Source organism: Tinamus guttatus, unplaced genomic scaffold, assembly GCF_059628265.1.
Source record: "Tinamus guttatus ecotype Peru unplaced genomic scaffold, ASM5962826v1 Tinamus_guttatus_pri_ptg000215l, whole genome shotgun sequence".
Lineage (NCBI taxonomy): Eukaryota > Metazoa > Chordata > Aves > Tinamiformes > Tinamidae > Tinamus > Tinamus guttatus.
Window position 1 is genome coordinate 2,797,233 of NW_028288749.1, and position 23,721 is coordinate 2,820,953.

At 48.1% G+C, this 23,721-nt stretch overlaps 1 protein-coding gene and 1 long non-coding RNA gene across 2 annotated transcripts in view; both read left to right on the forward strand.

Moving 5' to 3' along the window:
* Positions 1-23,721, forward strand: part of LOC148594670 (uncharacterized) — a 372,746-nt gene that overhangs the window by 265,279 nt on the left and 83,746 nt on the right. The window lies entirely within an intron of this gene.
* The window catches only part of PAPPA2 (pappalysin 2), a 102,897-nt gene that overhangs the window by 8,497 nt on the left and 70,679 nt on the right, over positions 1-23,721 (forward strand). The window contains exon 3 of the mRNA XM_088524883.1: positions 486-1,554. Coding sequence (XP_088381009.1) covers positions 486-1,554 — 1,069 coding nt within the window. The remainder of the gene's footprint in view (positions 1-485; positions 1,555-23,721) is intronic.

A 23,721-nucleotide genomic window follows, 5' to 3' on the forward strand; every position in this document is an offset into this window, starting at 1 on the left:
TCCCAGAGGAGTACTCCTAGGGCCAGCAGCTCAAAAGCACCTCGCTCACTTTGACCCCCTCCTTCCCTCCTCTGATACTTCTTCCTTCCTGCTCTCCCTGTCCTTTCCACACTCTTCCTCTCCTCCTGGACCCTCTCATTGTTTGCTCCAGCTCTCCTGTCCTTCCCAGCATCTCCACTTGCTCAGCCCATGGATCAGGATGCCCTCTCCCAGCCCAGTGCCATCTGACCAGGCCTGGTTTGTGACCTGGCTCGCATCTCCTCTCCACCCAGCCTCCCCTCCCCCAAAACATAAGGAAAAGCAGGGAATGCTGTTTGGAATTATTCCTTGGGACCCACGGTTGCCTCTTCCGATCACTAAGAGGTTCCCTGAAGTGACTGCCGAGGGCCCGGGGGAGGTTGGGCAAGGACAGTGCCAGCGGGGCTCAGCGGAGCGGGGGTCCAGGTGTGGGGCCTCACGGGCTCCCCCTTTGCTGCCCACTGCAGGTGTGTTCGACAACTGCTCCCACACGGCCAACGAGAAGGGCTGGGCCCTGGGCATCCGCACTCTGCAGCTCCGCGGCAAGAAGGACGCCCGCTTCTTCTTCTCGCTCCGCACCGACCGTGCAGCTGCCGCCACCGTGGTGGCCAGCCACCACCGCTACCGTCCCGAGGCCTGGACCCATGTGGCTGCCACTTACGATGGGTGGTGGATGGCACTCTATGTGGACGGGGCCCGGGTGGGCCAGGTGGTGGGCCAGCAGGCTGGGCCCCTGCACAGCACCTTCATGGCCGCCTGCCGCCTGCTGCTCCTGGGGGGTGACACCTCGGTGCATGGCCACAACTTCCGCGGGCATCTCGCGAGGCTGGCGCTGTGGCGTGTTGCCCTGCCGCAGACCTGGCTGCAGCGCCCCTTCCTGGAGGGGCCACCCGTGGGCGCTGCGGGACTGGTGTTCACCGCCAGCTTCGTGGCTCCAGAGGAGCAATGGGCCCCCTTCAAGGAGTCGGGCTACCCGCAGCAGCGGGCCCTCCTGCCGCTGCCCCCTGCGCCCGTGCTGCGGCCCCTGGGGCCCCCGGCCTGCGGACAGACGGCCTGTGACAACGTGGAGCTGGCCGCAAGCTACAATGGGCACTGGCCGCTGCGGGGCGAGAAGGTGGTGCGCTACCGCGTGGTCAACGTGCTGGACGACGAGGGCCGGCGGCCCACGGTGAGCCTCGAGCAGGTCGCCTGGCAGCACCGGGCGCTGAGCGAAGCCTTCCGGCCCTACAATATCTCCTGGCAGCTGAGCCTCCTGGAGGTGCGCAACTCCTCACTGCGCCAGCGCACCGTGCTCCTGGGCTGCGAGCCCAGCAAGATCGGCAATGACCACTGCGACCCCGAGTGCGAGCACCCGCTCACGGGCTATGACGGCGGCGACTGCCGGCGGTCTGGCCGCTGCTTCTCCTGGAAGCGCCGCGATGGCGTCTGCCATATGGAGTGCAACAACATGCTGGATGACTTCGACGATGGCGACTGCTGCGACCCCCTGGTCACCGATGTGGCGAAGACCTGCTTTGACCCAGACTCGCCACAGCGGTAGGTGCCTGAGGTGTTGGGGAGTGAGAGGGCTATATCAGGGAAGGGCTGTTTGCTTTGATTTACATTTAAAATGCCTGTCGCTGCCTGCTGGGGTGGGGGAGATGGGAGATAGACCTGCTAACTGGGAGCGGGGCTGCTTCGAGTAAGGTGTGGAGTGATGTGCAGGAGCATCTCCAATCTGGCCCCCGTGGGGGCAGCCACCCTCATGAGGAAACACCCTTAGCCAGGTACAGTAAAGGCTTGATCAAAAATGAAGCCTGCCAGTGTGCTAAAAGGTGATGGTGAGCTACTGTGCTGGAAAACAGTCTGCCTTTTTTTTTTTTTTTCCCAGTTATATCTGATGAGCTAACAAAAGATTACCTCTCCCCTCAAGGCTTTCCCTGGTCTCTTCCCCAACACATTTTCAGATTTAGCTTCTAGCTGCGATAAAACATTGAGGAGAAAGAAAGAAAAAAAAAAGAAACCCATAACAAACAAAAGGAAGGGCTCAGGTGTTGCAGGAAAGGTCTTCTTGCTGCCCCAACTTTTCTCCTTCCTCAGAACTGCACCATGGTTCGAAAGCAAATCGCCCTCCTGTTGCCAAGGCCAGGCCTGCCCAAAGCAGGGGAGGCTGCTTGGCATCTCTAATGACTTTGTGCAGCCCTCAGAGGAAGCAGTCTGCATGGCTGGAGCAGGACAAGCCTCCATGCATGATGGGACACCCTGGGCAGCAGGGCCAAAGCAGCACTGATGCCCTCCACATCTGCCCCCGAGGCCGTGGCACAGCCGGTGCCCTACTTGCCCCTTACTGCTGGAGCTCCAGCCACCAGGTGGGAGCTGAGCCTGTTGTGTCACTGGCCTCTGAAGTAGCAGCAGCTACACTGGTTGTTTCCAGCACTCAGGGCTCTGCCAAATGCACTTTTTGGACATAGATGGGGAAGGGGGAAAAAGTCATTGTTTTTCTCTCCCTCTCTCCCTTTCTTTTTCCTTCTTTGAAGTCCTTCCTGACTTCAAAGAGTCCTTTCTCTCTTTGTGTCAGAGAAAATTGCCGCTCTGTGTGCTGGTGTGTATGTCAGGAGAAGCTCCCTTCTACGTTACATTTGTTCCTGTTGGTGGGCAGAGAGGTCCACCTAAGTGGGCGCAGTGCAATGAGGATGCTGAGGTGCAAGGAGGTTATTAGGGCCATGTAGTTCCTTTGAGCACTTTCTCTTCTTCTCACTTTGCTCCCCAGGTTATGGGAGCAGGCAGGCTGTAGCCCTAAGAACTCTTTTTTTTTTTTTTTTTTTTTTTTTTTGAGTCTGGCTTCTATCTGCTGTTGATGTGGGAAATGCAGGATAGGGGGTGTTTTTGGTACAAGCGGTGATGATGTGAGAGGAACACAACTTCTCATCCATTTCTGACCATTTCTCACACGTACATAGGAATATGAGAAAATGCAAGAGCTTCTTTGACAACTTGCCTCTAGCCATGGGACCGCAGAGCTGGGTCTCTGCCCTAGTACCCCATCAGCAGATGTTTTCCCACCTCTGGAAGTCACGCTGGTGACCACAGTCTTCAGTGCTCTGTTTCTATCAGACCTCCTGTTTTCCAAATGTACAGACCTGGATGGGAAATTGGAACTGCTCAAGAACATGGAGTATTTTCTTAAGTGCAGGTGAGATGCCTCACTGGTTGAGCCTCTACTGCTGATGGGCATACAGCATAGTTGTGAGAGAGAGTGTAGGGGCCTGCGGGGTGTGTGGCTATAAAGGGAATGCCAAGGGAAATGTAGTGCTTTATTCATACTGGTTCCAGAAGAACATCTGCCGTTGAGCCAGCACTAGGCCAAGTGTTCTGAGCCTCCGGAAGCGCCTGAGATTTGGCTGTTAACTAACATTAGGGTTATGGTTAAGAGAGAGAAAAACCTGCAGCCCAATGGGGAGTGTGGCCAAGGGTATGCCAAAGGAAAGGTGGCACTATATCTGGATTGGTTCTAGGACAACATTTACCTCTGTGGCAACACTAGGCTCGGAGTCCTCAGGCTGTGGACCAAACTGAGTATTGGTGACAGCTAGGTAGGTGTTAGAATCAGCATTAGGGTTAAGAGAGAGAGAAAGCCTAGATGCCCATTTGGATTGGGGATATAAATGTAGTAATATATCCAGGTGGATTCTAGGACAGTACTAGCTATTGAGTAGCCACTTAATATTATTGGTCCAAATTGGTTCTAGGATAACACTGGCCTTTGAGCCAGCACTAGGCCTGGTGGCCTTGTCCTCTGGACCTACTGAGATTTGTCTGACAACTAGGGTTAGTGTTAGTGCTGCAGTGAGAGTTAAGAGAGTGAAAATACTTGGAGCCCCATGAGGAGTGTGGGAGACGGTATGCCAAAGGAAATGTAGCACTATACGCGGGGTTGTTCTAGGAAACATTTGCCTTTGCTAAGGCCAGCACTAAGTCTGCTGACCTGCAGAGCCACTTGATATTATTGGGAGTACTAGGATTAGGGTTAAGAGAGAGGGAAAGCCTAGAGCCTAGGCTATAAAGAGCATGGCAAGGGATATGTAGTGCTACATCCAGAATGGTTGTAGAAGAACATTTGCTGTCGAGGCAGCACCAGGCCTGGGGGTGTAAGCCTCTGGAACCACCGGAAATTTGGCTGACAACTAGGGTTACAGTTAGGGCTAGGGTTAGGGTTAAGAGAGAGAGAAAGCCTAGAGCCCCATGAGGATTGTGTCTAGAAAGTGCTATATCCAGACTGGTTGTAGGACAATATTTGCCATTGAGCTAGATCTAAATGGTTTCACCTCTGTACTCAGCTGAGTTTGGGTTGTTGGCAACTAGGGATAGGGTTAGTGTTGAGAAAGCCAGCCTAGAGTCCCACATAGAGTTGGCTAGAGAAGGCGCAAGAAGGAAATGTTGCACAGCGTGCAGATACTAAGGTCTGATTGTGTGAGCCTCCAGAGGCACCTGGAATTTGGCTGAAACTAGGGTTAGGATTGAGAGAGAGGGAAGACATAGAACCTGCATGGGGAGTGGAACCAGAAAGGGGATGCCAAACAAGATGTGACGCTGCATCCAGCTTGGTTTTAGGATAGTATTTGCCTTCCAGTCAGAACTCAGCTTGGTGTGTGCTCAGCCTCCAGAGCCAGCTGAGATTTGGTTGACAGCTAGGATTAGTGTTTTGGTTATGGTTAGTTAGAGTGTTAAGTTAGAGTATCATGTGGCTTGCCGGTAGAAATGATACACCCAAGGAAATGTAGTGCTATATGCAGAGTGATTCTAGGACAACATCTGCAGTTGTGCCAACACTAGGGCTGGTGGCCCCCGCCTGCAAAGTCAGCTGAGATTTGGCTGGCAACTAGGGTTAGGGTCAGGATTAAGGGAGAGAAAAAGCCTGGAGCCTCATGGGGAGTGGGGCTAGAAAGGACCAAAGGAAATGCAGCACAATATCCAGATTGGTGCTAGGAACATATTTGCCATTTAGCCAGCACTAGGCCTGGTGACTTCAGTCTTAAGAGAGAGAGAGAGAGAGAGAGAGAGAAATCCTAGAACCCCATGGGAAATGGTTCTCGAAAGGGCATGCCGAAGGAGATGTATTCCTATATCCAATTCATCTTAGGACAACATTTACCATTGAGCCAGTGCTAGATCTGTTTGCCTCCCAAGACTCTTCAGATGATTCTGATTACCAGGGTTATGTTTAGTTGAAAGGGATAGCCTAGAGCGCCATGAGGAGTGGGTCTAGATAGGGCATGCCATTCGACTGTGTCACTATATACATCGAGACTGGTTCTAGGATAATATTTGCCGTTGAGCTAGCACTAGGCCTGGTGTCATCAACCTTCGGATTCACCTGACATTCAGTGTTATCATACTCAGTCACCAATGTCTCCTCCTTATATTAAGAAGTCCTTATTTTTGGTGGTATGACTCAGGTCTCCCATTTGTCAGGATGTTCCCCTTAATGGTGGAAAAAAAGAATAAAGAACAACTACAACAACAATTTGCTTCTGTGGGAAATGAATTGGAATTTGGAAACACTAGGGAAATAACAAATCTTTTGCTTTTTTTTTTTTTTGCATGGATCCCTTTGGTCTCAATATAGTAGAAATTTTGCTTTTTTTGTATTCTAAACTCTGAAAAATAAATCTAATGTGGCCTGCATTCGAGAAATGCGGGGGCATGAATATGATAATTTCTTTGAGCCATCTTTTGCAAACTTCAACAGATTCCGTGGGCTCTCTCACCTCTTCAGGCCCATCATTCCCAGCAGGTGGTCAGCATGCCTGCATTGCTTGGGAAGAAGGGGAGCATTTGCACAGATGCCGTGCAGAGATGACCCGGATCAACAGTGGCGTAACAGCCAGGCACAGAAGTGCAGCAAAAGCAGTGAGCAGAAGCTGCTGTTTAGCTACAGAATGCTCCAAGTCTGCAATGCTGCCTCTCCTGTGACACATTTGAGTTTGTTTGTTTTATGGGAAATACCCTGAGAAATTGGTAGTGCAGGTTGGGGGAGAATCGAGGGAAGTTTGAGAGTGGGTGGACAAATTCCAGTATACACAAGCAGAGAACTTCAGCCCCAAGTATTCTGTTCAGGCAAAGCTCCCACTGAGTCAGAACCTTTGGGTTTGTTCATAAGGTATTATACTTAAAAGAACATTTATGAGGAGCTGAGCAGCTGGGAAACTTGCAGAAGCATTTTTAGAGTGGAAGCCAAAATGGGAGAAATAACACAAAATAAAATTTAACAAACTGAGGAAAGGCAGCAAAATAGGAGCCAGGTGCTTAGATGTGAGCAGCAGATATGACTTGATCTGTAATTGGAGGAGAACGAGCTGCTGCTCAGCGGAGCAATATGTGCTTTTTTATATCTGCCGAACTACCACGAGTCAGAGTTGGGGCCTGAGCTGGAGGGACCTGTGGCTTTGAGGGGACTGGTGGGGAAAGAGAATTATTTAGATGTGCATGCTTGGTAGCAGGACCAAAACTAATGCAACAGAGAAAGTCAAAGTGAGTCACACTGGACAATTTCTTACCAATACTTTAGACAGAATCGGTTTGTTTTGAAGTCATAGCTTGTCCCAACCTCATAGGGCAATGAACAACCTGGTCTAACTGGACCTCCACTTAGCAGGAGATTGGACTAGAGACCTCAGGACATCCCTTTCAACCTGTATGATTCTCTTATAGCATCAGGTCAACTTTTTATCTGAGAAACTCTCTTATCTGAGTAGTTTTGGTCTGCAGCCAGTCTTGTAATGTACTCTGTTTCCTTAGAAAGAGCTCACTTTGCTTCTCCAATCCTATTGTGTGTCAGCGATGCACTTCATGATTTGCAGGAAGATGCTGGAAGAGCTTCTTGTCAGATATGTAATGGCAGTTGGCTGGGACATATTTCCCTACAATTTCTAGAGGGTAAGAAAACAGATGAGTGTTTCTGAGTAAAGCCCTTGAATCACCTGGTGCATGGAACAACTGTGTTAGCTGTAAGTCCACCCGTTTTTCTGGCTACAACTTTAAGCTGTCCTAGCCTTAGCCTGCAGGAGGATCCTAGAATCCATGTTTAGAGGTGCAGTTATACAAGGAGTCTTCTTGTAAAAAGGAAAAAAAAGGCATTGAGCAGAAGAAGGTTAGAACCATGACCCAAGACTGCCATAGTCTCTTGTAGCATCACAGAGCAGGCAGGACTGTGACATGTATTCTACTGCTATCCCTAGCAGAGGAAATACAAGCAAGAATGACACTGCTAAACTTGTAAAGTTAAGCCCATGGATCCAGATTATCCCATACAAGCCAACATGGAGGGGCCAAATCAGGTGTAAGTTGCTGTGGGCTCCCTGTTTGTTCATGAGACTTCCAGGGTCTTTAAGGTCAAACAGGTCTCAGGAGATTGCTCTCTTTAGATTCTGTAGAGTATCGAAAGCAACAAATATCCCTGCTAAATTTAAGTGGGGGGAGATCCAGTCTTGTTACTTTGCTTTACAGGACCAGCACGGAAAGTAGATTAGTGAGAACGCTGCAACACACATCCCGCTGCTCGCTGAGCCACAAGCTTCTAGGAATCCTACCTGTCAGCAAGTGAGCTTACCTGTCCCTGATATGGTTTATGGGAAGGCTGTTGAAGGACTGTTGGCACACAAGTATTTTTGCTTGAATCTTCAGCAGATTCCAATTTAAATAAAGTTAATCATTTTTTAACCCCTTGGCTGGGCAAACATCCACAGAGAAACTGTGTCAGGGGACTGTGTATTTGTGGCTGGAATTAAATTTGACTCAAAGCTCAAATGAACACCAAAATGAACACAGACATACCCTATAAGGCAACTTTATAGGAGTAATAGACAGTGAGCTGAGAACTTCTCTTTCACCCTGACTTGCTGCATTACGAACAAGGGAGTAGGCAATGACAGGAGGGTTGTCTGCTCTCATCCTTCACCCAGTCTTGCCCTGATTTACAAGTGTTTTCCAGGAGTCCTTGGCAGTGCAACGCCAGGGTCTGAAGTAAAATTTGATTTGCCACAGACATGCATGTTCTGTGCCTGAGTGCTGTTCTAATTGGTGCTCTTGGAAAGAAAGCAGCAACAGCTCATTAACAGCAATTAACACTCAGTGAGGGTCCCCCTTAGGCAATGAGATTCTGGTGTGTGACACAGTTAATGTGAAAACACACATCATTTTGCCTCATGCAAACACAAGGCAAGAAAATAATCTTTTCTAGCTGACATCTCACAGGCAGCAAATTCAAGAGTTTGTAAATAGTCCTGCCTGTGCTTCCTGCAAGTAACAGACCACCCCAGTGAACGTGCCTGTAGATGTCTTCCAGTCGTGTCTATGCTCTGCAACAGTGTCAGCGACCTCAGTTTGTTCCCAGGGCTTTCAGTCTTAGAATAACTTTTCACGTACCTGACTCTTTACTATGGAGGAAGATCTGCCAGGTCTTCCCATGGCAAAGAAGGAAAAGAGGAAGCGAGCAACGAATTCGAATGTTGCTTTACTGTCTAGATGGGATAGATACCTCTTGAAGAAAATTACTTCTCAGCTGCTCTCTGTTCTACACCTTTTTGCTGTTAGTGTGCCCAAATGTTCTCACCTGTCTTTCTGGGTAAATAAAATGCACAGCCATGCAGTCCTTTCTTCCCAAGGTAGCAGGTTTGGGGGTTAATTGCCAATAAACCTCAGCTGGAGGACATGGCTTGGTGCACTCCTGTAAGCTCTGAGCTGCCCCAAAGGGGCCATGCCAAGGAAAGCCACTTCTGCGCAGAGATCTGTGTGGGAAGGGGAAGGGAGGATCTTTGCCCAACAGTTGTGGGCAGCCTGGGTGCTTTGGGGGAAAACAGTCCGTGCAGATGTGAGCTATTGTTCTAGCAAGCACAACTGGCCCGTGGCCTTCCTTAAGGGAGCTGATTTTATGAGGATGAAAACCGTGAAGGAACAGTGTATGTTCAAGGGATGCAGCCGTGGGAGCGAGGGTTGCTCTTTGTCCCTAGTTTTAGCCCTCCACAGGACTCCTGCTTGGCTGGCCATACTTCTGTCTGCAGGCAGCTGGCTCCAGATGAGACCCTCATGAGGTTAGAGAGACCCCAGGAAACAAAACAGCAGGGCAGCAATCTGGTGCAACTCCATCAACTGTGCATTGACAGTGTCTCTGGAATGATTTATCCAGCGTTTGGGTTGGCAGCCTGAGCTGCAGCCATAAGAGCTGTTAAATGAACATATTGTTTTTAGTTTTTCTTGGCTCAGCCATTCCCATTATTTAGGAAATCAAGTTGTCCATCCACAGAGGGTGATCGGGACTGGGGGGGAGAGAATAGGACGGTCTGGGTTCTGCGGAGCCCAAACCCACCCAAACAGTGCAAGGCAAAAGACTTCATTAGAGGGATCTGGAGGGGAAGAGGATGCTAAGCATTTGTGATTACTGCTTGCCAAGAGGCATGCTGGGGTCCAGGCAGCCTCAGACTTTTGTTTGTGGTTAATGTATGATCATTACAAAACTTCCCCAATACATTATCTCACATCCTTTTTATATCCAAGGGGAAGGCATTTTTAGAATGCTGGCTTGTGTGTGCTGTGCTCTGGGCTGGAACACTCAATCTCTTGGACCTAAAAATAAATTGGAGACTTGGGACTTGTTTTTTTTTTTTTTTTTTTTCTTTCTTTTTATTTTTTAAGAGGGAGAGAGAGGTCTGGGCTGAATACAGTTCTCCTTTTTCTCTCTCTCGTAGCTTTCATAAGCAATATCAAAGTTTCAAATCTGCACCCTCGAGTGAAAAATTGTAGTGGTGAGTGTAACCAAGCTTTGGGTCTGTTCTCGAGACGGGAGATCACCTTTGTGGTGAGGAGCGCGTGAGAGGGACTTTGTAAAACACGGGGCTGTACCGTCCCCCTTGCCGAAAACCAGGTGCTCTTAGTTTCGCTGGGGCCTAATGCACTGTCCAACAAACTGACGCCGTGTTGCCAGCCCTGTTAAAAAGGTCCTTCACTTGCCAATGCACAGGAGTGTTTAGCCTGAACAGATAAGGCAGGTGGGAGCGGGAAAGGGCAGTGGCTGCCCTGAGATTGGGAAGACAGGTCTCTGCTCTTTGAGCATCCTTTCATAGCTGTGTTCTGCTCGTTCGAGCTGCCTCATCGCTGTGTGTGCTCATTGCAACCTTTAGCTGGGGCTGAGCTGAGCGTCACTCAGAAATCTTTCCTCTCCAGCTGCTGTGTAAGTTGGGCAGGCTGAAAAAAGAACTGAAAGTGGTCCCAGCTTGCCACCAGTGGTCACCAGAACAGTTCTTGGAGGTGACCTTCCTGTATAGGTTTGGCCTCTCCTCTCCTCTCCTCATGGAAACCAGTTTACTTTGACAGGAGCGTGGCACATACCTTGCACACGTGTTTTAGGGGCATGCTCCCTACACTCAACCGAGCCACTGCTCTCCTTCCTGCCAGCTCTCTGAGATCTGTCCTACAGAGAGGAGCATGCTGTGGAAGTTCAGATGGGAAAGGAGTGGGCACCTGGTGAAACAATAGTGGGATCCAGAGAAGATAGACACTTGCCTTCTGTTGAACAGCAGTGTGATGTGGCTTTCTAACTTCTTCAAGTTCCTTTGAAAAGCCCACGCAGCAAATATCATGTCTTCTGCTCTGTTTACAAGCATTGACCCACCTGCCTGTGCTATAGGCAAGAGTATTTATTGCTCTTCAGCTGGGGAACATGAGGCCCAGAAAACTCAGCTGTCTCGTTCACTCATCGTGAAACAACACAGAGCTAGCAGTATTGCCATGGGGCTCTGGCATCCTGCTCCCTAGTCCTTAGATGTGGAAGAGGGCCATTTAATGACAGGAGACCAAGCTGACAATGCTCAGTGCTGGTTAAACACGAGGCACAAATCTACACTCCCATCTATGCAATTCCCCTCTGTCTGGAGTGCTTAGCTGAGTCTCCTGGCCCTGAGGGGTTCTGCTTGGCCACAGAAAGCCCATGCAATGGGGAGGAGGAAGAATAGGAACATGACTCTCCTTTTCCCCAGCAGACTGAGAAATGCACTATAAAAATTGGCAGTTCCAATTGGCAGCACTAAATTGGCAGCACTGTAAAAATTCAGGTTCCTGGGGACACAGGCCTGTTTGCAAAGGTCTTGAGACCTCACTAAACCTAAAATGATTTTCTTTTCCTTTGCTGCAAGCAAGAAGTTAGATGACTAGATTTCATGTAAATCATGTTTTATGATGGGATAGGATTTATCTTTACAACTGGAGATGGGAAGAAGTCCTATAAGACTTGGTCCTGGCCCTGGAAGATATTTGTTTACCTCTGAAACAAACAGTACAGGTGAAAATTGAGCTGTACCTGGTTTTGTTTAGCTTGGAGACTGCTCTAGAATAACTTGCCACTGTGCTACATAGCAAAAGCACAAGGGGCTGCAAACATGTTCTTCCATTTCCCCCTTTTGCCTCTTGCTCACCCTCTCACACGTGTTCTGCGCAATGCGCCTCATCTGCCAGTATCTACGTTATAAGAAGAAGGTAAGTAAGTGCTTATCCCATGCTGTGGATAATGAGGCTCTCCAAAGCGTGTGGGTTTGTGCTGGTGCAGCCGTGATGCCGCCTTTGCTGGGCTCTGGAGCTGAGCTGTTAATGCTGGACTGCGATGCTTTGCTATGTTGTCTTCCACCCTGTCAGGGTTCCTTTCTTTCCTCTCAATAGTTCAAAACTGGATCTCCTGATTAAATCTAGCCTACAAGGCTTTTTTTCCCCCCTCTATTTGCTTTTCGGAGATGTTGTCTTGCAGTGATGGCTCCCCTCTCATTCTCTATGGCCAAGGAGTGTGGGCTTTAGAAATTTAGAAAGGGTCCAGCGTAGAGCAACGAAGATGATGAAGGGACTGGAGAATCTATTGTATGAGGAAAGACTAAGTGAGCGGCGCCTGTTTAGCCTGGAGAAGAAGAGACTGAGAGGAGAGTTGATCAATATGTACCAATACCTGAGGGGAGAATGTAGGGAGGATGGGGCCAAATTCTTCTCGGTGGTGGCCAATGACAGGACAAGGGGTAATGGGTACAAGTTGAAGCACAGGCAGTTCCATCTCCATGTGAGGAAGAACTTCTTTCCTGTGAGGGTGTCAGAGCCCTGGCACAGGCTGCCCAGAGAGGTTGTGGAGGCTCCTTCTCTGGAGATCTTCCAAACCCACCTGGATGCCACCCTGTGCCCCGTGCTCTGGGTGTCCCTGCTGGAGCAGGGGGCTGGACTAGATGGTCTCTTGAGGTCCCTTCCAACCTCAACCACTCTGGGATTCTGTGAAATTGCTGTGATGGTCCCACTCCTTTGGGGTCCGTCATCCAGGCAGGCACAAACTTTGGGATCGCACACATCGTCCACACTTGGTCAGTGACACTGGTCCTTCCTCTGTGCTCTTGAGGTGCGGGTGGTGTAGGTGAATGTTGTTGCAAGCAGGCAAGACTCGTTATCCATCTCCTTGAGGATGATACTGGGAGACCACGTTACTCGAGCAATAGCAGATGGTGGACTGCAACATGCATCTCCTCAGGTTATTCCACTAATAGGGAGGCAACAAGAGGGACAAGGTTGCAAATCTGAGCTCCTGAATTCCTGTTTTGCTGGATTTTTGAAGTGGAAAGGCAGAGGAAATAGGAGGACAGAAGTCCCTTTTCAATCTCAGGATTTTCTGGTTTGTGTTGTTTCACTGCTGTTTACACAGGTGACACATGGGACAGCAAAGCCATGTACACATGCATGGGTTGGGCTCTGTCCTTTGCAACGTCTGAACCCATTGGTTGGTTTCAGACATACACATACAAATCTCAGACATCTGTGTTCCTGTGAGCTCCTGGAAACAGGCAACCAGGAGAGGGAAGCTGACCTGTGATGTGCCCGAGGCGGGAAGTAACTGCAGCCTGTGTTGAGCCTTCGCAGACCTTGGAGAGCCTGTGACGAGGGTAACATTAAATACATGGCTTAGCTTCAAGGGGAAAAAAGCTTCAGGCAGAGCTCCCAAATGCCGTGAAAAAACCAACCAGATTCTAGCCTGTTCTTTGCTTCCAGGTTTATTTGTCTAGTAATTAGTTAATTTATGATTTCACTCCTACTTAGGTTTTTGGTACATGTTATCCCTAGAAAAACCAAGGTTTCTGCCTGAGAAATTCAGTGTAGGATCGTCAAATGGTAACCGATAGGGCGTGTTCTGTCCATGAGGAGAGTATCAGAAGCCCTTTTAGGGTTACAACTCCTGGGAAGTTCTCGCTGGGAGCAACAGCCACTGAGGGCACACGAGGAACTCTGTGTCTTCTGCTCCCACCCATAAGAGCATCTGGAAACTGAGTCGTTTTGAAAGCTTGAATCTACACTACCTTTTGAGCAAAAGAAAGACGTCCCTATACCTGTAAGGGACTTAGATGGGTCACAGGTTTTAAGATGATCTCACCCATGAGGAAGTAATAAGTATCTCTGAGGAAGAGATGGTCATGATTCATTCTGATAGAAATAAAGGCCAAATAAGCAAATGGAAGCTCCCTATTGACTTGGTCCTTGTAATTTAAAAGGATTTTTACTACCTATTCCAGTATGCATTTGAAAACCTGCATTTACTCTTGCATACTACAATCAGATGATTTTTAAGCCATTAAGGCCCACTGGGTCAATAACCATCACTTTCAAAATCTATTAAATACTCATTTCCATGGAAATAGAGCTTCTGCGATTGATCACAGCAACCAACTCACATTAAAATAAACCCTAAATGCTATCAACGCCCCCAAGATGTAGAGCACTAAACCACAGATTACCAGGACAAATTTATCCCAAGGGAAAGTTGATGGCCCATTCTGCTTAAGCAACACAAGAATTGTCACACAAGCCAGGAAGTTTATGGGACTTGCATGGATTTGTCCTCCCGAGGGGGATTAAAAGGAAGGGTCAGGGGGTGAATCAGTAGTGCTAACACAAGCTCAAAACCAGTCTCCTAAGGGATCTTTTGGGGAAACGTTTGGCTTGTTTTGTATTAACTTTCAAGTGTGTGTAGGGCTTTGTTTCGCAGAACCAGACAGTGCATTAGAGCTGAAGCCCTGTATGGACTGCTGAATATGTGAGTCTATTCTTGGCCACGCTGTGTTTTCCAGATAGAATTATACACACATTTTTGTGTATGTTGTACACCTCAGTTGAATGTCCAGATTCTTTTACTACCCTGTCAACATTTCTGAGCAAGAAAACCCCAAACACATCAGTATATGTGTGAGATGATGTGGTAGTAAGTGCACCTTTATAAAGAAGAAGGTGTTCTTTTTCCAAGTCCTTGCCTTTCTGTTTTGGGGTAGAAAAACCCCAAAGCCCTCTCGTTGGGACAGCAGCAGGGCTGCTGATGTTGTGATGGATCCTAAGGCAGGTTGTGGGTGTGCTAAAAGTGCGAGATGGCAAAGTATCCCCGTTGGTTTCTCTGGAGAAGTGTTTGGGGAGTTGGAAGGATGGTGACTGGGGACTTGGTGGTGAGGGGAGAAGGGGCTTGTTGGGGACACTCACTCTTCACGTGTTCCTGGGAGTTCTTTGGATTTCTCTGCACGGGCAGTGAGAGGTGGATGTTCCTGAAACAGGGCGGGTCATGCTGTGCGATTGCAGAACTGTGGAGCAGAGGGGCACTGTATGTCCCTACGCAGCACTGGCACTGGAAGCAGGCGTGGCAGATCTGCCATGTCTCAGTGGTCCGAGACCCTTGAGTGTGGCTGCTGTGTCCTTTGGAAACTGGAGGCCTCCCTCAAGGCAGGCACTAAGAAGGGGAAATAGCAGTGCAGGAGAAAAGGGTCCCAGCCCTGACTCGTGTCTGGGTTCAGCAGAGAACTAGAGCTCCATGAGGGACCTTCGCAGTCCAGCTGTCCTTTCCGATTAGGGCTTTGCTGCTTACTGTCTCCGACAAACAGAAATAACTTGCAAGACCCAGGCCGTCGGCTGGCGTCAGCCGAAAGTTGCCGTGCCCCGTGCGAGGGAGAGGTCAGGTAGTTCCTGTTGAGCCAGAGGTCTGATTTCACTTGTTTGTCTCCATTCATGCCTCCTTCAATCAGCTTCACTGCAGCCCTCTGCTGCCTTTTGCCAGCCCTCGGTTTTCTGCCATGTGTGTGCATGCCTGCTTCTGACCCAAGGCTCCTCTTTCCATTGCTCTGTCCCCTCTCCAAGCCCTTCTTCCCCTGGAGATGGTGTCTGTTACAGGGCTGTGTTTAGTGGCCTTCTCCAAAAGGCTACTGCAGAAAGATGCGCCTTCTTCTCCATCAGCACAGTGATGCTGGATGGGATTTAGGCAGGGAATCAAGGAGCCACGGTGGTGAATTAGCCTCCCATTTTCTAAGAAAATTGAATCCGAGGAAAGCAAAGGGGACAGAGGTCCCTTCCAACCTCAACCATTCTGTGGTTCTCTCATATGTGGAGTCCTGCTCCTGAGGAAGTGTAGATGTCTGTCTGTAGAGCAAATATTGTGGGATTTTCTCCTGTGCCATACAGACAACAGGATTCCTTAGGAACCCTTGTCCCCTTGGGATCACTCATTGTTGGTCCTGTTTCTTTCAGCAGTGCAGGCTTGGCTCTTCTGGGAATTCAGGAGAGGCTACAGGCATCTCAAATAGCCACACAAGCATTTAATTTCTTGAGCAACTGAAATGTAACTTGGACAAAATGCTGGTGCCTGTGTCCCCTGAGCAATTCAAAAATGTCACCAGAGCAGTAGAAGTCCCAAAGCCAGGTGCTGTCTCAGCTTTGGCTAGGAAATGAGCACAGGCACCTCTATGTGCTCCTGAGTGGGCAGTCGGAAGCACAACCGCCTCAGCCAAGCGGTGCCTTCCTGCCTCTCATAGCTGCTGGCATTCCTGAAAGAGCCATCCTGACACCTAAGCAGTGCCCCCAGCAGCCTTTCCCGTCGTGGAGGCCGTGTTATCCACTGTGTTATCCACCCCGAGCGTGGCAGCGAGCGAGGGAGCGAGGCAATGCGCTGCTCTGGGCCTGAGGATGCCTACGCTGTACGACCTACGCAGTTATCCAAATGTCTGCTGCACATACGATCAATATGATTTTTAAAGCCAGCAAGCCAAGCTGCCTCTCTGGTGTGCTTTACCTCAAGGCAAGGTAGGTGGAGCAGGAAATGAGTTTGAGGAAGTTTATTAGCAGCCCGTTCATTCCTGCTAACGTTGTGCGCTGAGGAAACATCCATTAAACCCCCTGGTCTGTCCAGATAGAGGCAATTCCCTCCTCCCACGGTCCTGGTCAGAAATCCTGGAGGCTGGGAGGCTGATTGATGCAGCTGGTTTAACCTGCTCCAAGAGAAGCCCCAAACCTGGCAAAGCCTCCTGTGAAAAGCCACAAGAGAAGGCCGTACCCAAAGGCGGCCACAGCGCGTGGAAGAGGAGGTCGGATCATCTGTTGGTGGGGCGCACGGGTGTCCTCTCATGTGCGCATGTCCTGAGAGCTGCCTGTGCTGATGTGAGAGTGCAGCCTAGAATAAGCTATTCCTGAAACAAAAAGCTTGTCAAGACAGATGGTTGGTGCTTGTATTCCTTCAGATAGCTGTGGCACCTACCTGTTAGTGGCACAACTGGCTTTCCTGCCTTTTTCTATCACTAGCCGAGACATCACATCAGTAGATGATAAGTGGAGATGTTTTCCCAGGCTGACATTCATTCTCATTTGCTCAAAGTTTGCTGGGGGACGTCCTTTGTGTCTGGAGAGCTGTAAAGCCTAAGTCAGTGAGGAGCTGCTTGTCCAGCCTCCAAAATGTGAGTTCAAGTGTGCAAAGCCCAACTTGCCTTAAAACAAGCCCTTGCTCCTGCACTCTGTGTGCAAGATGGAAGCAGGGCCGTAGCAAGATCCAGGGAGGGAACACTGTAGAGCTACAAAGCAAATAGGCTTTGAACAGGCTGGTGGTGGGGGATAACATGGGCTTCCTAACGTTGGGTGCTATGGCAAGGTGCCAGAGGCAAACAAAAGTCCCTGTCTGATTGGGACTTCTTGAAAGAAACTTGAGCATATAGAGCATGCCTTTGCCTGTGCTCACTCCTGTATTATCTGGGATATGGTGACTCACCCAGCTGGTGAAAATTTTTGTTTTCCTGGCAGTTTATTCAGAGTTTGAAAAAAGAGGGCATTGCTTATTCTTTACCAACCTTCAGATCCGCTTCATTCCATTAGTTCAAGCTCTAAGGAAATCTCAGTTCCTATGGATCTGTTTTTACTTTCATTCTTTCTTTTTTGGTGGTGCTCTCTGTGGTGCCTAAAAAGTTGAATGTCAGGCAGAATTCTGTCAGTTGAGTATGAGAAAAGCTAAATCCCTGCTCCCATCAGTTGTTTGATGTTAGCTCAAATGCAGTTTCTTGTCTCCATCAAACTACCTATTTCTGTGATTTTTGGGGGGGTGGCATGGAAGGGTGGGAGTAGTAATGTGGAAACCTTCATACCTCAAAGTCTGTTGAAATTTGCAAATGGATTCAAGGTAGAGTGAGGGCAATCACATCAGCTTGTCTCATTATGATCTTTGTTCGTTCTTGTAGATATCAATGTATGTATCGCACTGGTTGCTCATCAGTCTTATGACGTGTGGTCAGTCCTTCAACTTTCAGGATGACTTTTTCCCTGGGCCCCATTGCAAATGCACTCTACCCGCTGAGTTTTTCTTTTGTCCCTTATTTCTGAACATTTTCATTGCTGTACTTCCACGTCCTGCGTTTTTCATCTTCATCATTTCACTTTCCCTCTCACCCAGTCCAAATACCATTTCAGCCACCCAGCACCCATCCAACTACTACCACCTCTTCCTCTCTAGCTTGAGCTCTGCACTAGCACCGTGTTTTTGATATTGCTGTACCTTCTGGGAGAAAACTAAAACTCTACCTCACCATCCTAAATAAAAGTGGAGACCATTTATCAATTTGTCCATGGATGCCTCTCAATTATGTTTGCAGCTCCCTATCCATGAGACCCACTCTTTTTTTCTGTGTGTGTGTGTGTGTGTGTGTGTGCTCTTTCTATTTCTGAAAGGATCTGTTACTCTTTGTTTTCACTGGAGTCAGATTGACTTCTGGGAATTCTCATTTCTGAGAATGGGGAGCTGCTCTCTCCAGCCTATTGGATGTAGCGTTTTCTGCTAGTCAGTCCTGTTTTTTTCCATTCCATTCTTAGTTTAAGACCTGCATTGATCCCTGCCATTTAAGTTAATCTGAAGGGTTCCTTTCTCATGTAACTCTTCTATACTTCTACTTTGCTTATCAAAACTCAGTCTTAAATAGCATTGCCTTTTAGTGACTCATTCTGTCAGCAAACACTTCCATGAACAGCTGGGCTGTACCTTTGTTAGCAGTGTTTATTCTTCAGCCTCTCTTAGGGTCAAACGCGCTTTAGGGCTTTCTAATCTAACCTAATGTAATGACTTTCTTACCCAAAACTGACTTCAAGCAGTTGCACACAGCCCTCCGATAGAACAGAAATGCTGTGTGCATTATGGCCTGTGGACCATTTAGTCTCTTTCCACAGTAGATCAGTGTGAAAGGATCATAGTCTTGAATGAGAGCCCTTCTTGTCTTCCTGATCCTGCTCACAGCTCTGCCAGTGCAGCTCATTCCGAGCCTGCTGTCCCAGTCCGGAAGCCAAATCAACCTCCTACAGGTATTTTGAGGGTAACTTTAGAATGCAACAGGAATTGCTCACATAAAAGGGAATCGCCTGATCCCTAAGGCAGCTCCAACAGGTTGCCCTGCGTCCCTTTTTGACAGCTTGAATTTCAGCCCTTCATTCAAAGTTTAAACCATCTTGTATACAGTGCTGCTTTCTAGGCCCTTCTTCTGCTGATGGTGTCAGTGCCTCACAGATGGGTCTTCCCAGGCATTGACCTCATTTGTTGTGTACCCAAATGACTTTGAACTCTTTGGCTCCATTGAAGCTGATGAGAGAGTCCTGTTGACTATGGAGGATGTCGTTCCAGTATGGTGCTCTCATAAACTGAAACTCAGGCAGTTCCATCTCCATATGAGGAAGAACTTCTTTCCTGTGAGAGTACCAGAGCCCTGGCACAGGCTGCCCAGAGAGGCTGTGGAGGCTCCTTCTCTGGAGATCTTCCAAACACACCTGGATGCCACCTGCGCCCCTGCTCTGGGTGTCCCTGCTGGAGCAGGGGCTGGACTGGACGATCTCTAGGGGTCCCTAGCTGTTACTACATCCTTCCTGAACCCCTCAAACGTGTTTCCTGTCAGCCCCCATTAGCAGTGCTTGCCAACTGAGTGAAAGTCATTTGGATGTTGCGGCCTTGTGAGGTTGTCACAGTGTTGGAAGTTGTGTCATAGCGTGTGACAGAATGAGCTATGATGTACTGACATAGGACTGGCCTAAAATCAGAGCTCCTAGGCCACAGTCTGGCGTATGCGAGTAGCCTTAACAAGTAAAGGAGGACTTTGGCTTTTATTTTGAAAGGCAGCATCCTTTCATCTGCAACAATGCAAAAAAATCAGCGAAGGGAGACCCAGAGTGTGAGGCCTCTATAATTATGAGAACCATCACAGTCTGTTTGGGAGGTGGACCAAGAAGCCCGGCTCTGCTTTTATGCTGTGCCAAGGTGGTACCATATCCTGTTTGTATCATGGGAGCGTGCTTTGTTTGCCAGCAACAGAGTCAAAGAGCTGCATAGTAGGGATGAGCATCACATATGAACTGATGTGTTGGAAACAAAGACGGGGGGTTCTCAAATTCTAGCTGGGATAGTCATAAGTTTGGAATAAGTCTCTATAGTGGCGTCTCTGTAGTCTCTGTAGGTAACCTCTTGTGACATCAACAGGAAAAGAAGTCCCTTGGCAGGACTCAGATGCTCACATTGGCTTACCATCTGGAGGAGCATCTATCCTCAATGACTATACAGAGCCTAGAGAGTCTGTCCCCAGAGAACAGTTTGTGCCACTCTGTCTTCATGGACTGACTCTTTCCACTGGATGCCTCAGAAATGAGGCTGCTCCATGTTGTATTAACCCTTTCCAGTCATTGTGCAGCATGCTGCCTGTATACATCAAACCAAAAAATTACTAGTAAGCTGGTGGTTGCTCCGGCATACTCCAAAGGATTCCTTGTTTGTCAAGCAGAAATCTGAGGAAAAGCCAGCCTCCCTGCTTGGCAGGAGTAGGAAGAGGAATGTCCTTGCAGTGGGGCAGGGACAAGAAAGCAAAGCCAGAATCCCCTGTGACTTCATTAAGACTTCTTGGTTAGCTGGCTGGGTCTCAAGTATTTTCCAACTGTCTATGGAGGGCACTTGGACACCTTCCATCCAACCCCACTCCAACATCCCCTCTGAAATGTCTACAGGGAAAAGACTCCTATTTTTGAATTGCAACGGAATTCCTGTGGCATTACTCGCTGCCTCCTTTGCAATACCCAGAGAATTCTGGTTGACTTATGATGTTGCATGGGGTACATGATGGCCTTGCTTTTCATTCAGAAATGCCACCATTTGTCCTTCACAGGCACTGGCCATTTTTGTGTCCATGCAAGGCCCCAAATCTTTGCATTACAATGTGGCTATCACTAAAACCTGCCCCTCCTCTCCCACCTTAAAACCAAACAAAGTTTGTGTTACATCAGTGTCCTGTACTGCCCAGTAGTTTAGCAGATCCTTTCCTCTGCCTCATTTGTGCACCAGGAGCCCTCCCAGTGTTGCTGCTTGGAGAAAGAACAGTTCTGTCTCTCTAGAACATGTGGAGCTGTCTCCTGTTACTAAGCTGGTCCAGAACTTGGCTTCCAATATGAGTAGAAAGATACCGTCACTCCCCCAGGCTAGGACAAAATCGTCAAGGCAGAAGCCTGAGAAGGGAAGTGATTGTCCTCCAGAGGGGCTTAGTAGCCTGGTTGGAGCACAATTATTCAATCACAAGGAAAGAAAGATTTGTGTCTTGAGACCTTAGGCAGTAATGGTTTTCTATGCAAAGTAGTGCTTATCCAATAGCTTTCTCTTTTGATGTGGTTAGAAGAAGGTCCTAGACTCTTCTCAGAGTTGCATGGGGGTAGGATAGGAAGCAAAGTCACAAGTTGAAACATGAGAAATTTTGATCAGATATTAGGATTTTTATGTATTTATTTTACCATCAGGGTGAATACATATTGGAACAGATGTTCAAGTCTCAGCTAGACATATCCAGGAACAACTTGTTTTGAGCAGGGGGTTGGACTAGATGACCTATGGAGCTCCCTTCCAACCTAAATTATAATTCTGATTTTACAGTTCTATGATGATACAGTTAACTGAATCTTCTGGACCTCTTCCTTTCCTGTCTTGATAGTCTGAAATATCATGCAATGGCAATGCATCATTGCATCCCATACAAGGCAAGTGCTCCTGACAGAACACCGGGACCACATAAGCATCGATGCTGCTCTGCCATGCTGCTGTAGACCCATATAAGGTCTAGGCTTCCTCCTCCTCTTGCCTCACATCAGCCATGACTCCCACAAATAAAACCAGTATGCCGTGTAGTGTCCAAGCCTGCTTTTGAATCAGACTGTCAGCTAGTGCCGTCTGGGAGAGCTCTGTTGAAGTCAAGAGTATCATAGGTGCTCACCTGCCATATGCGAGGCACCCACATCTGAACTCTTCCAAATACTTTATTTCAGATGGTGTTGATGCCTACAGTCATTTCTAATGTGGGCCTTCTTCTTCTGTGGGCCTTCTTCTCTAAACCCAAACTTCTTTGGCCTGCATGTACTCTTTTGGCAAGCTGAACCCTCTTGAGGTAAAGGCTTCTTTGTTGTACCAGGTCAAGCGGATGTTACCATCAATTGTAAGCCACATGTAGCTGCTCAGCAATAAGTTTTGTACATTTCTGGAAAAATATTTGCTTTGGATCTAGCAAACCCAACAAACCTTCTCTGCTTCAGTTCTGTCCTCTGCTCTATTCTTTGTTTCTGCTGTTCAGATGAAAGCTATGCCTTCACATGTTCTTCTCCTCCTCCATGTGTTTGTGTGTCGGCCTGCAGCACCCACCCTGCCATAAATGTCATCTAGTTTGGAATCCTTTAGCCTTGGAGAAGTTAGGAAGCTATCTGGGGAGCAGAGGAAAGGATTGTCATTTGCCCTATTTGTGGAGACCAAAGACTGTTCCGCCTTCTCCCCAGGGAAAATCTCAGAAGTGCTAAAGAAGATGGGTAGCATAACATTGGCAGTAAACGACCAGTAGAGATGCCAGTGGGAAATGTGGATTGAGAGGAAAAAGAATTCTCCATTCTAGATTTGTTTTGGTCTTTCTCATCTTTGGAGATGCCGACAGGACGATGTTTGTTCTTTCTTTGATAAAGTGGGTGCAGTGGGGTCCCTCTCCATCCAACCTATTGGAGCATCTCTCTTTTGGAACCGCTTTCCCTACCCCCTGACGCCACCCTGAACTGTCCAAATCTCTCAATGGACGAAATTACAGTTATTTATAATTAAGGGTAGACAAAATATGTTGCTAGTGTCAAGGGAACAGCAGGCGACAGCCAGAAAAACATCATGTCTCCAGAAGAGAGGCGGCGGGAATATCCCTCTGAATAGGGCTGATGTCAGCTCTTGGAATTTGGACTGCCTGAAAGGGTTTGGGGCTATTTTTCCAAGATATCATAGGTCAGGAATCAACGTTATTTTTAAGTCCATGCTCCCTGAGCAGCTCTGGTGCACGAAGGAGATTTTCTCTGCCTCTTCCCCCTCCTTTACACTGCATTTCTATGAATTTTTTGTTTCTTTTTCTTCCGAGCCATGCCACAAATATGTCCTTCAGGTTTATTTATTCTTCTCCCTATCTATTCCTCTCGTCCTGCTCCTGCCTTGCTTGGGTTGGAGAGATGGCGTCAGTGCGGCGCGTGTCTGGGATGCTCAGGCAAGACATCACAGAAAGGGGTCGTGTTATCCTAATTCACAGTTTCCGGTTGGGAGAGTTTTCTTTCCACAAACTGATGTGGCTGGGGAAAGTGTTCTGGGAATGCTGCTTTGTGGTGGGAGACCTTGAGGCTTGATGTAGACAAGTTGGTCATCTCATCCCACCATTAAACTCTGCCATATGGTTCAGCCAAGATTTTCTCAAGTGACTTAAGTTTTGGGGCTACATTGTTGCTGGGAGGGTGGGTGAAATGTCCAGCCTTCAATGGCTTCTCAGGACTGATTGGTAGAGGAGAGGTACTTGGTACGTGCTGACCGTCAGACACTTCCCAGGTCAGTAATGGCTTCTGAAAACTCTTTGCCATCTCATATCCAGAGAAGTGGCCACCTCTGTGCTTAAAGCCCTACTCTCCACATGCCATCCTGCTCTAGACTGCCTCTGCAGTCGTTTCCCTTTTTTTTTTAAGTCACTTTTCCTTCCTCCTCCTCCATTTGCTCTAGCAATCTCTATCTTTCTAAGCAAATCTGTTGGTATAACAACTCTTCACCAGGGATTCTGCCATTTCAAATTGTGTATTTGCACATCTTTCACTCTCGTTGCTTTTATTTCTCATTTCAGATCTTAAATGAGTACATACCTTTTTCCCCCTTAGCCTATGCTTAATGTTTTTCATTTTTCCTTCTGTAATTCCTTAGTGTGGTAAGGAATCTGCTAAGGGATGTCACTTTTACGGAAGCTGCTGGTTCAGATATAGCTGATGTGCCTTCAGGGCAAATCCCATTTAAAGAAACTATTGCATTCCTTTCATAATCTGACTGCGCAGCTTGAAGATGCCAGTTACTCCTGGAAGCAT